The 13,844-nt window shown below is 48.9% G+C and overlaps 1 protein-coding gene across 2 annotated transcripts in view; it reads right to left on the bottom strand.

The window, feature by feature from the left end:
- LOC137437637 (uncharacterized) overlaps positions 1–13,844 on the bottom strand; it is a 172,865-nt gene that overhangs the window by 138,303 nt on the left and 20,718 nt on the right. The window contains exons 2-5 of one of the 2 annotated variants that reach the window (XM_078766105.1): positions 10,670–10,825; positions 2,675–2,866; positions 2,408–2,530; positions 1,656–1,738 (exon numbers count right to left, since the gene is read on the bottom strand). In XM_078766105.1, coding sequence (XP_078622231.1) covers positions 1,656–1,738; positions 2,408–2,530; positions 2,675–2,866; positions 10,670–10,724 — 453 coding nt within the window. In that variant the 5' untranslated portion in view covers positions 10,725–10,825. The remainder of the gene's footprint in view (positions 1–1,655; positions 1,739–2,407; positions 2,531–2,674; positions 2,867–10,669; positions 10,826–13,844) is intronic. The other variant, XM_078766106.1, reaches the window with a different exon arrangement.

The following is a 13,844-nucleotide window of genomic DNA, read 5'->3' as shown; positions in this document are numbered from 1 at the left end:
TGGGGACAACGAGGGAAAGACAAAGACAGCACATGGGGACCACGAGGGAAAGACAAAGACAGCACATGGGGACCACGAGGGAAAGACAGCACAGGGGGACCACGAGGGAAAGACAAAGACAGCACATGGGGACCACGAGGGAAAGACAAAGACAGCACAGGGGGACCACGAGAGAAAGCAAAGACAGCACATGGGGACCACGAGGGAAAGACAAAGACAGCACAGGGGGACCACGAGAGAAAGCAAAGACAACACATGGGGACCACGAGGGAAAGACAAAGACAGCACAGGGGGACCACGAGGGAAAGACAAAGACAGCACATGGGGACCACGAGGGAAAGACAGCACAGGGGGACCACGAGGGAAAGACAGCACATGGGGACCACGAGGGAAAGACAAAGACAGTACAGGGGGACCACGAGGGAAAGACAAAGACAGCACATGGGGACCACGAGGGAAAGACAAAGACAGCACATGGGGACCACGAGGGAAAGACAAAGACAGTACAGGGGTACCACGAGGGAAAGACAAAGACAGCACATGGGGACCACGAGGGAAAGACAAAGACAGCACATGGGGACCACGAGGGAAAGACAAAGACAGCACATGGGGACCACGAGGGAAAGACAAAGACAGCACATGGGGACCACGAGGGAAAGACAAAGACAGCACATGGGGACCACGAGGGAAAGACAAAGACAGCACATGGGGACCACGAGGGAAAGACAAAGACAGTACAGGGGGACCACGAGGGAAAGACAAAGACAGCACATGGGGACCACGAGGGAAAGACAAAGACAAAGACATTAAAGAGGAGGAACCCTCTTGCGGAAAGATGGTGAGTCCGGAGAAGTTCTAACTGCTTCCGGACATGGAGCCATCTTGCGGTGACGAGTGGTTTCAAGCACCATCCGGTTATAGAACCGTCTCGTATTTGCGAGTGGTTTACAAGGTGGAGGGGATCTCGGCAATGTTCATGAGTGGAATGTGGCATGAGTTCATACAAGTGGAAAAGCAGGCACAGTGGGCTGGGAAGAAAACAGAAACCGGTCACCATTTACTTGGTGCCGTGCCACGTCAGCGAGTTACTTTGTTTATCAAAGCAACAAATTCAACCTTAGACTATGCCTATGGCCAACTGCCGATGGGACATCGATAGATCCAAATCCTGCTTTCTTTGTGACAATTAGAAACGATATAATTTTTCTCATAGGTAAATTTGTCTGTTATTTTTCCAGTAGGCCTCGTAGGCCAGAATCTAACTTGCATTGCATTCCCTCCCAAACGTGTCCAATACCTGCAAGTTGTATGACGAAGTTCAACAAAGAACACAGGAACTTAGAGTAAAGCCAACGGTCTATATGCTCCGAGCAAAACTACAAGAATTTGGTGTGTAGTATTTTGTGTAATCATTTGTGATTTCACTTTTGTTTTCAATTTACCTGTCGAGAGTCCAGGACACAGATTCGGGGAAAATATAATCGGGCAAACCTCGGACAATGGCAGGAAAACCGTACTCGTACCTCTATCAGGTGTTCTGAATGTTGTGATGTAGTGGGTCGTTAATGACGTCAACAATTCTATCCCTGCATTACCGAAAAACCTGTGTACAAGATTCAATGTATTGCAGACAAGTTGTAAAAACAAATCCTCACGTATTTCTGACACATGTAGATAAATATGAAGATTACGATGGCGATGAGGAAGAACAAAATTACAATGATCACCACCAGATATCCTGTAAAAGTAAGATAAGAAAAACAATACGGTCACGATTATTAACATCATTATCATCGTCTGTGGTTGTAGTACTGTGTGCGTGCATACGTAAATACATACATAGACATTCACGAATGAATGAATGTATGTATGTATGTATGTATGTATGTATGTATGTATGAATGTATATATGTATGTATGTATGTATGTATGTATGAATGAATGTATATATGTATGTATGTATGTATGTATGTATGTATGTATGAATGTGTATATGTATGTATGTATGTATGAATGTATATATGTATGTATGTATGTATGTATGTATGAATGTATATATGTATGTATGTATGTATGTATGTATGAATGTATATATGTATGTATGTATGTATGAATGTATATATGTATGTATGTATGTATGTATGTATGTATGTATGAATGTATATATGTATGTATGTATGTATGTATGTATGTATGTAATGAAGGTGGAATGTTTGGGTTTTCTTTGATGACCATACACATTGAAGTTTTGGCAAATTTTGAACTCTTACAAGGTGTGTATGGCACGTGTATTACCATATATTGAATACATTTCACATGAAATTCTAATGTTTGAAATAATTAGATACGTGTTATTGCACTCCCCTCAATCATGCCAAATTTTATATTAACATACTGAAACACTAACCTTGTTTTGATGCTGCTGGTTTTGTTGTTATTGCTGGTTTTGTTGTTATTGCTGGTTTTATTGCTGGTTTTATTGTTGGTTTTTTTATTGCTGGTGATTTTGCTGTTTTTGGCTTTGGTGTAACTGTTGATGTTTCAAAAAAAAGAAAGAGGAAACTCAAAAACAATGGAACATTCCTTGATAAGGAAACATCGCAGGATGGTTTAAAATTATTCAACAATAATGTTTTAAATCTGTCTGAAATGGTCAAAAATCAGAGAATCTTACCGGATTCATTCGATGGGGTTAATGATGACACGTCGATGGTTGAATTTTCAGTGCCATCTTCAAAGGCAGTGATTGTTGTAGTCACATTTTCATCACCATTGGTGGTGATAAATGTTGTTGTTGGTGGTGGTAAGCTGCCATTGGTCGTTGACAAACCATCGTGGATCGTCTGATTCCCAGCACAGAGTGTCACTACACAACAGATACGCACCCACATGTTATGTTGTCTTCGAATATCCACAACGATTGAAACACAAATCATGCATTCTAGTCAGGGCCCTTAGGGATATTTTGGTTCAAATTCTTCCAAAAGCATCAAATTTGGCGCAGATGTTGCCCATGCCATACTCTTTCGATTTTTGACGGGCGCCAAGGGCGGTATGATCCGGGGGCCATACCGGTCCATCCCGCCATGTCACCTGACCTATGACGTCATAATTAGGATATGCATCCAATCACAAGGCGTACTATAAGTGGTCAAAGTTCAACATGAATCGATCGAAAAATGAAGGCAGGGATCCATTTTTAAGGTTTTCATAAAATCCAATATGGCCGCCAGGTCACATGACCTATGACGTCATATTTATGACATGTATACAATCATGTATACGTGAACCCGGATCATGATCGCACAAAAATTAAACACAAGGATATGGCATACAGTTCATAAAACATCAAAATCCGTACCTTTGTAATTAGACTGATGAACTGCATATGCCTGAAAATTAGGAAATAGACATGTAAATATTTCCTCTAATTGTCAAAAATAAGGTCAGAGTTCGATTACCCAACCCAGAAACATAAAATGGTGAACCTCGCGTAAATCTTGACAAAAAACTCAAAAACCGACATGTTTGACTCAAAAATGACCTTTAAGATGACCTTGAGGGTTGAACTTGACCTCGAATCATCAAAATAACATCATAATTTGATTCCTCGACCTGGAAAACCCCTGAAAAGTGGTATCATACATGATTCCAACCCTTTTGGTTATTTAACTGATTTTCCTCTAATCCGGGTGGCGGCCATTTAGTATTTCGCCAACATGGGCCCCCCGGGGGGGGGGGGCGCCCGTCTTGGCGCCCGTCAAAAATCGAAAGAGTATGGCATGGGCAACATCTGGGCCAAATTTGGTGCTTTTGGAAGAATTTGAACCAAACGGCCCCAAAATATCCTTAAGGGCCCTGACTATTCCTCCACTACCACTTTAATGGCAAAAACACTCGATGATAAAAGCATTCATTTGTGAATACATCTTCATTTTTATTGTTCGCCGAAGGAAAATTATTACATTGAAGGAGCTGGGGCTCCCACGTCGATCGGAAGAATGGACGCGACAAAAAGCTGGAATTCATCCGAGTTGCTTTAATCAAACCAAACACTCAGGCACTCTGAAAAGCCCGTTTATCGGGCAGCAATATATATACATATTATCCCGGAGTGTTTGCCCAGGAAAGGCGAGAGGGGGCGTGGCCAAGCGTCCTGGCTGCGGCCTGGCAAGTTGAGGGCGAGCCTGCCCGGGCGTCCTGGACGAGCCCGGCATGGTGATCGCTCCGCATCCTTGATAGGTGCAAAGCGATTGTGAAAACCCAGCGGTAGCCGCTACACACGTCCCCCCAAAATCGACTTGCACCGGCAGGGTCAATTTGAGGGGGGTCCTGATGACCCGGCCGAAGCGACCCCTGGCGGGTCGTGGGAGGGGGTCCGGTGTGGTGGTGGGCGGTCGAGTGGGGGGCACCGTGGACGGGGGGTGGCCTCGCCGCGACGGAAGGGCCACCCGTGGTGGGTGGTCGACGTCCACGTGCGCCGGCTTGAGGCGGTCCACCGCAATCCGGTCCGACCTGCCGCCGATGTCGATGACGAACGACTTGTCGTCCCGTCACAGCACACGGAAGGGCCCGTCGTACGGCGGCCGGAGTGGCCCCCGATGTGCGTCGTGACGCACAAAAACATACTCCGCTGTGCGAAGTGCTGGGGGGACGTAGGACTGGGGGTCACCGTGGTGGGATGTTGGCACGGGGGCAAACCGTCGGGCGGCCTCCTGGAGGTCCGAGCGCTGGTGAGCTGCGGACCAGGGACTGGTAGCGTCGGGCACGAATTCGCCCGGGACGCGTAGCGCCTGGCCATAGACAAGCTCGGCGGTGGATGCCTGGAGGTCCTCCTTGGGGGCCGTGCGGAGGCCCAAAAGGACCCACGGCAGCCGGTCGGCCCAACCGCCGTCTTGAAGGCCGGCCATGAGCGCGGCCTTCATGGAGCGGTGGAATCGCTCGCACAACCCGTTTGCTTGGGGGTGGTAGGCCGTAGAACGGTGGAGCTTGACCCCCAGGTTGCGGGCGACCGCGCCCCACAGCTCGGAGGTGAACTGTGGTCCGCGGTCTGACGAGATGTCCGCCGGTGCGCCAAAGCGGGCGACCCAGGTGGCGATGAAAGCCTGCGCCACGTCGGCGGTGGTGGTGGAGATGAGGGGAACGGCCTCCGGCCACCTGGTGGTCCTGTCCACCATGGTGAGCAGGTGAGTGAACCCCCGTGACGGGGGGAGGGGGCCCACCAGATCCACGTTGACGTGGTCGAAACGTCGTTCGGGCACGGTGAAAGGTGCCAGCGGGGCCTGGGTGTGTCGGTGGACCTTGGCCCGTTGGCAGGCCGTGCAGGTGCTGGTCCAATCGCGGACGTCCCGACGAAGGCCGTGCCAGACGAATCGCGCCGACACCAGCTTCTGGGAAGCTTTCCGGCCCGGGTGGGAAAGGCCGTGGAGGGAGGCGAAGATGCGGCGTTGCCAGATGACGGGCACGATGGGGCGAGGCTGGCCTTGGGAGACGTCGCAGAGCAGGACAGTGTCCGCAAAGGGGATGTCGGCCAGGCGGAGGCCCGTGTCCGCCGCCCAGAGGGCTTGCACCGTGGTGTCGGTGGTTTGGTCCGCCGCCATAAGCGCAAAGTCCACGCCCAGGTGGACCGCGTTCGCGCTGGCCCGGGAAAGACAGTCGGCCACGGCGTTGTTTTTGCCGGCGACGTGCCGGATGTCCGTGGTAAACTCCGACACGGCGGAGAGGTGGCGCTGTTGGCGGGCCGACCATGGCTCCGTGACCTTGGCCATGGCGTAAACCAACGGCTTGTGGTCGACGAACGCCGTGAAAGGTCGGCCCTCCAGGAGGTGGCGGAAATGGCGGACGGCCAGGTGTAGACCGAGGAGCTCCCGGTCAAACGTGCTGTATTTGAGCTCGTTCGGCCGGAGCTGCCGGCTGAAAAAAGCGAGTGGCTGCCAAACCCCGTTCACCCATTGCTCATGTACGGCGCCCACCGCGTAGTCGGAGGCATCCGTGGTGAGGGCGATGGGAGCGTTGAGCACCGGGTGAACGAGCAGTGTTGCGTCGGCGAGGGCCCGCTTTGAGCTTTGGAAGGCCGCATCCATTGCTGCGGACCAGGCGATGTCGTGCTTGGCCGGCTTGCCCCGGAGGGCTTCGTAGAGGGGCCGCATGAGTTGAGCAGCGCGGGGCACGAAGCGGATATAAAAATTCACCATTCCCAGGAATTCCTGCAGGGCCTTTATGGTGCGGGGACGCGGGAACGTGGTGATGGCCTCGACCTTGGTTGGCAGCAGCACGGCCCCATTCTTGGTGATGTGGTGGCCCAAAAAATCAACGGCCGTCGTGCCGAAGTGGCATTTGGCCGGGTTGACGATGAGGCCGTGCTCGCTGAGGCGCCCGAACAGTGTTCGGAGGTGGAGGAGGTGCTCGGCCCGGGACGTGCTGGCGACGAGGATGTCGTCCAGGTAAACGAAAAGGAACGGCAGGTCACGCAGCACGCCGTCCATCAAGCGCTGGAACGCCTGAGCCGCGTTCTTGAGACCAAACGGCATCCGCAAGAATTTGAATAAGCCGAACGGCGTGATGACTGCCATTTTAGGGACGTCGGCCGCCCTGACAGGTACCTGGTGATATCGCCGTATGAGATCAATTTTCGAAAAAATGACCCGTCCCGCCAGACGGGCGGAGAAGTCTTGGATATGCGGGATCGGGTACCTGTCGGGGGTGGTAGCGTCATTGAGACGGCGGTAGTCGCCACACGGGCGCCATCCACCCCCCGGCCTTGGCACGATGTGCAGTGGCGAGGCCCACGCGCTATCGGAGCGCCGCACGATGCCGAGGTGCTCCAACGCGTCGAATTCGGCCTTCGCCACGGCGAGCTTGGCTGGGTCGAGGCGGCGGGCCCTGGCGTAGACCGGCGGGCCCGTGGTTGGTATGTGGTGCTCGATCCCATGCCGTACTGCGACGGCCGAAAACGTCGGCCGCATGAGGGCCGGGAACTCCGTGAGCAGGCGAGCAAACTCGTTCGCCGCCGGGACGGCGCATGCCAGCTCGGTCGGCGCGGAGCTGCTCAATGTGCATACCAGGGAGCTGAAGGTTTCGGCGTTGATTAAACGACGCCGTTGGACGTCCACCAGCAGTCCGTGTGCGCAGAGGAAGTCGGCGCCTAGCAGAGCCATGGGCACGTTTGCGGTTACAAACGTCCAAGCAAAGCGTTGGCCGCCGAAGCAGAGGGTGACGTTGCGCGGGCCGAAGGTGCGGATGGTCGATCCGTTGGCCGCAACCAAGGAGGGGCCGCAAACCGCGGATTGCCTGTCCTGGTCAGAGGCGGGTATGACGCTCAGTTGGGCGCCGGTGTCGCACAGGAAGCGCCGTCCGGACGCTTTATCCGTGATGAACAGTAAGTTGCCCGTGTGGCCGGCGCTCATGGCTGGTAATGAACGCCGGCCCGGCCGTTTCCCGGCCTGCCGAAGGTGCACGGGGGTCGGCATGTCCGGGCCTTCTGTCCGAACCTGGCATGATAGTAACACCATGCTTGGTCAGGTGGAGGCCCCGGTCGTCGTGCTGGAGGTGGTCGGCTCGGTGTAGCGGCCGCCAATTGCGTCGGCAGTTCGGTCGTCGACCGTGCCGGGTGCTCGGGCGCCATGGGTGTTGCGTCAGACGGCGGTGGGTCCCATGTCGCCGCTGCGATGCGCTGTCCTGCGGCGGAGATCTTGTCGGCTTCTCTGGCAAGGGCCCGGGGATCTGTGATCGTCGTGCTTGCCAGGGCGAGGCGTACCGGGTTAGGCAGCTGACGGAGGAACAGCTCCCGGAACAGGAATGCCGGAGAGTGCTCGCCGAGCAGTGAAAGCATGTAGTCCATTCGCTCGGAAGGGCGCGTGTCGCCGAGCTCGGGCAGGTCGAGCAGGCGCCGTGCGCGTTCCGCCGATGGGAGGGCGAAAGCGTCGAGGAGAAGCTTCTTAATCGCGCCGTATTTGTCAGCGGCTGGCGGGCTCTCGAGGAGGCTCAGGGTGCGGGCCGCAGTGGCCGAACCGAGCGCTGCTACCACATGGTGGAAGCGGGTGTCGTCGGCCGTGATGCCTCGCAGGGCGAACAGGGAATCCGCCTGTGCGAACCAAACCGCCGCGTGAGCCTCCCAGAAGGTAGGCAGTTTAAGGGCGACTGCCGTGTCCATGTCGGTAGGTCACCAATGAAGGAGCTGGGGCTCCCACGTCGATCGGAAGAATGGACGCGACAAAAAGCTGGAATTCATCCGAGTTGCTTTAATCAAACCAAACACTCAGGCACTCTGAAAAGCCCGTTTATCGGGCAGCAATATATACACATATTATCCCGGAGCGTTTGCCCAGGAAAGGCGAGAGGGGGCGTGGCCCAGCGTCCTGGCTGCGGCCTGGCAAGTTGAGGGCGAGCCTGCCCGGGCATGCCCGGGCATGCTCGGGCGTCCCGACCGAGGCCTGGCAAGTTGAGCGCGGGCCTGCCCGGGCGTCCTGGACGAGCCCGGCATGGTGATCGCTCCGCGTCCTTGATAGGTGCAAGGCGATTGTGAAAACCCAGCGGTAGCCGCTACAACATTGTAGTTAAAAAGAACGATTTAAATTGTCACGTCCCATTAGAATGAACAGATTTGTTCATTGGTCCGATCATTGAATCAAGAATTCATAATACGAATAGCGTGGCCTCCCTTCCTGCCCCCATGCCCCTCACCCCCAACAAAGCTTTCAGGGAACCCAAATGTAACACCTGCATGGGATTACCCAAAATAAATAAATAAATTTACATGAAACCTTATACAACGTGCAATTGCCATTTGGCCGTGGTAACGATTAATGAGATCGAGTGCCAAAGATCCCATAGAGGGTTTTATTTAATTTGTATGCAATGGTTTTTTTTTTTTTTGGTTTTTTTTGGTTGTATACAAGATCGAGGTTCGCTCTTTCACGAGCATTAATCACACAGAAAGACAAACCGACACATAAAACATATAACATCGGGAGCGGTAGACAAGATGGGGAGAGAGGGGGAAGGACACAAACAACATTTGAGAGCAGGGACCGAGAGACATGGAGACATCGAGAGATCTGTGGGAGGGAGAGGGCTTTGGGGGGGAGGCATGTGAAGGGGGGGGGGGGGGGGACATGGTTGAACACATTTTGTCTTAATCTTGCAGGGTGCAGACAGCCTTAGACAGTGGAATAAAAAACATGCACGCATGCACACACAAACACTTATGGGAAAGTGAAGCAACTTCCCAGAGCAATCTGGGTAATGTCGGCGATGCGATCTTGTGACATCGCTTTTCACTCCCACAGTGAGCAGGGTAATGAAGAAGAAATGAAGGAGAAATCTCTCCCTCCCAAAGGGATGCTATCCCAAGGTGGTTCATAAGACATGTTCCTTTGAAAGGAACTTCGATGCAGGAGGTGGCCATTAGGGACATCAAAGCCTGTGCTATTACCAACCTATGGTTGGTTGTCCGAACTTTATCCTTTTTAAATGCCGAGTGTCGACCAAGGAAGCAGCATGTACCGTATTATCATTCTTTGGTATGACTGGGCCGAGGTTTGAACCACTGACCTCCCAGACTCGGAGTTGACGCTCGAATACGATACAATAAAGTCTGCTCAAAGGTTCAAAGGTTTCGACAACTTGAAGGGGGAGGAAAAAAAATTCTACTTTTTGCTGTTCATGAAATAAAGTTGAAATCCATTTGTTTCACTTGGATTGTCCACAAAAAGTGTGGTCGGTGTTCCTGATAAGGGAACATTACTGCATTGTACTCGAGCACACCCCTTCGTTCTCTCTCTCGAGCCTTGAATTTGTATTTATTTTTTCCCCCAAAGATAAAGGGAGAGAAGTCTAATGACCAAGAAAACAGTAAATGGATAAACGTGCATCTCAATTTAACCCACATGAGCCTTAACACACGAACGAGTCACATTAATGTGATGTATCTGCCCTTTTCATGCAATGTAAGAGCCTCAGACCTATCAGGATCATGCCGTCGGTTTGTAGTCTTGGCTCCGAGGTCGAAGTTTGGTTACCGTCCTCTGCCATGGGGCCCATTAAGCTGGCTATCTCAGCTTCCTGTATTTGGTACTATATCGCATTAATCAATAAAGCTTTCATGAAAAAGCTGACCCCTGCCTGCCAGGAAACTGGCAAAGTTCATAGTTGAAACATACATACATATATACACTATATAAACACTATATAAATAGGAGGGGGGGGGGGTGGCGGCAGAACAAACCTTAGAGCAACGAATAGAACACGACACATTCAGTCACATACTTTGTGGATAGCCATGTAACCGTATACTGCACTAGTCTTCTAGTTGTACCTTCCAATTGTCAATTAAAAGTTTTACCTGTTAAGAAAAATCAATAGGTCTGAACAAAGGGTCAAAATATAGATATATATATATAAAATGCAATTACCAGATTATATTTTATTTTTCAGCACACGACTTGAGAATGCATTGAATATTGTCACGACAAACAAAATGTCCATAAAGAATATTTATATATATATATACACACACACACACACACACACACACACACACACACACACACACACACACACACACACACATCTATAGATTTTTTGATTTTTTAAATTTTTTTTTAACTGTTCAAGGTTTTTAAAAAGCAAACGTAAAAAGTAATTAATAATGTGATATAATTAAACTTACCGCTTAGCAGCAGAAAGAAAACGAAATCCATGTTCACAGAGCGGGTCTGCATCATGCTACACCCAACACCACAAGGCAGAACCACTGTGCTGCCAACACCCGGAAAATGTCCAAACACCAAGCCGGGAGTTCCCTTATCTCAGGGTCCTTCATTTCCTCAGCGAGAAAAACCACATCGCTAAAACAATCATGGAGCATATTCAAACAGTAATTCAATATAAAATTGCAATTGCATTTTCATGTAGTCGCGACTCATTTATGGATAAAGCAATTTTTTTTTTTAACATTCATTTCAGGCTTATAGTGGGGCTTAGAGATCAATAATTTGTAGGGTAGCCATCATTTTACTTTAATGTGAATTACAAGGACATTAGTGTACAATTGACAAATATAAAGGTTTTGGGGATTTGAACCTGGGCCCCAAGCACATACATACAGCATATGGGATTGAACCTGGGTCACAAGAAAATGGACACTATATGGGATTGAACCTGGGTCACAAGAAAATGGACACTATATGGGATTGAACCTGGGTCACAAGAAAATGGACACTATATGGGATTGAACCTGGGTCACAAGAAAATGGAGACTATATGGGATTGAACCTGGGTCACAAGAAAATGGACACTATATGGGATTAAACCTGGGTCACAAGAAAATGGACACTATATGGGATTGAACCTGGGTCACAAGAAAATGGACACTATATGGGATTTGAACCTGGGTCACAAGAAAATGGACACTATATGGGATTGAACCTGGGTCACAAGAAAATGGACACTATATGGGATTGAACCTGGGTCACAAGAAAATGGACACTATATGGGATTGAACCTGGGTTACAAGAAAATGGACACTATATGGGATTGAACCTGGGTCACAAGAAAATGGACACTGTATGGGATTGAACCTGGGTCACAAGAAAATGGACACTATATGGGATTGAACCTGGGTTAAAAGAAAATGGACACTATATGGGATTGAACCTGGGTCACAAGAAAATGGACACTATATGGGATTGAACCTGGGTCACAAGAAAATGGACACTATATGGGATTGAACCTGGGTCACAAGAAAATGGACACTATATGGGATTTGAACCTGGGTCACAAGAAAATGGACACTATATGGGATTGAACCTGGGTCACAAGAAAATGGACACTATATGGGATTGAACCTGGGTCACAAGAAAATGGACACTATATGGGATTGAACCTGGGTCACAAGAAAATGGACACTATATGGGATTTGAACCTGCATTCCAAGCAAATACAATATATGGGATTTGAACTTTGTCTCAATCAAATGTATGCACTTTTTGGGATTCGAACCTGGACCCCAAGCATCATTGTCCTATCAGTTCAGATTGGAATGCTAAAAAGGAAAACTTGAATTCTTATATCATTTTTCATACAGTAAATACACAAATCACTCTCAAGCCTCACACCATCTCATGCACAATGTAAATTATTCAATCATTCCTTTTGAGAGAAATTGATCAACAGAGAAAGGGCTTATTGTTAAACCTGACAACCGATAGTTACTAGAAAGGTACATCATCGATAAACGAATCCTAATGCCACTCTGAGGAACATTTTGAATCCCTTTGTCCGATAACCGTTCCCATAATTGGCATCCAATCCCCATGGTTTACAAGCTGAGCCATTGGGCACATTTTCACGAGCACGTGGGCCTGTAACTGTATAGTACAGTACACCAGTGTTTCATCGTGCTTTCATGGAAAGAAAGAACAACCGCAAAACCACAACACGTGCAATTCTTAAGCAACCAAGTATCCAGAAATGAATTCCAGAGGGACGTTAAATTCATTACTTGCACAAATCCATTAAGCAATCCTTAAGGTATGAACACTGACAATGTACAAAAGGCAAATTAAAACATGCGCTTTTCCACCGAATTGGCTAACACCGGGGGTCATTTTTGAAGGCATCTTTGTGACGTCACAGAGGAAGCGATAGCTTTTGGGGGGGGGGGGGTGTTTAGGATCGCTCGTTGCTTGGATAACCTCGAAACACCAAGACGTCCGTGTGCAAGATCTTTTGGTTTCTGAAGGCCTCCATTAGGATGTTGTTGTTTTTTTTGTTTTTTACCCGATCTTGTGCAGTTCGTATTTCATGAATTTTGCCGTTTATGACGGATGTTACACTTTGCTTCCCTCATTCAGGGAATTTATGTAAGTGTGATTTGTCATTGAAATGTCACCATCTTGGTTTGGAAAGAGTGGTTTTGAGTCATGAGGTTTTTCATAAAGTGAGGAGTCTGTTGAATGTTGAATCTCGACCTTTATTTCATGATATGATATTTCTACTTGGTCTAATCCAGCCTGGACTGTCGTGTTTTCTCTCCCATTCCTCTGCTTGTTTCATCCTCTCCGGTCTCCTTTTTGAACCGGATAAAATGGGAATCTGTTGTCAGCTTGAAAATTCAAGTGTTGAAATCTGTATGGGAGGACGTGGTGACCAACTGATGAGTCAATTTGTGTTTTCCCCTTGTATTAGTTTTCAGGGTTTATCCTTGGTTTTGGAAAAAGAAAAAATACCCTCCTCGACCTTGTCTGTCCACATGTCCATTCTCTATCAGTTAACAAACCTGCAAGCTATTTTTTTTTTAAATCCTACACTCACCCCCTCATCCATTTCACAAAATTACATTTTGGCCTTATGGGACAGGCATCGATTTTTAGAAGATTAAAGAAATATTTTCTCTCTAATTTCTCTTTTACAAAAGTCCAACAGGATAGTACGTACAGACAAAGGGGTCTCATCCCAGGCAACATAAAACTGTCAGATTGATGCTTCGCAGGCAAGGCGAATCACGAAGTGCCCCACAAAATTAATGTGTTTAATCACAAAATTAAACCAGGTGTCCTGTCTGCTAGCATTATTTGACCAAGGTTAAAGATCCCACTGTCTTTTTTATTATTTTTTATTTTTTGTATACAACATCGAGGCTCGTTAAAGAACTAACATTAATCACACAAAAAGTCAAACCGGCACATAAAACACAAAATAAGGGGAGCGGTAGACAAGATGGGGAGAGAGGGGGAAGGACACAAACACAACATTTGAGAGCAGGGACATCGAGAGAACTGTGGGAGGTAGAGGGATTGGAGGGGAGGTGGGAGAGGTATAAAACATATGGACACCAAGGACTT

The sequence above is a fragment of the Myxine glutinosa genome, chromosome 12 (assembly GCF_964187855.1).
Source record: "Myxine glutinosa chromosome 12, kmMyxGlut1.1, whole genome shotgun sequence".
Lineage (NCBI taxonomy): Eukaryota > Metazoa > Chordata > Myxini > Myxiniformes > Myxinidae > Myxine > Myxine glutinosa.
This window is presented reverse-complemented; position numbering and strand designations above follow the sequence as displayed.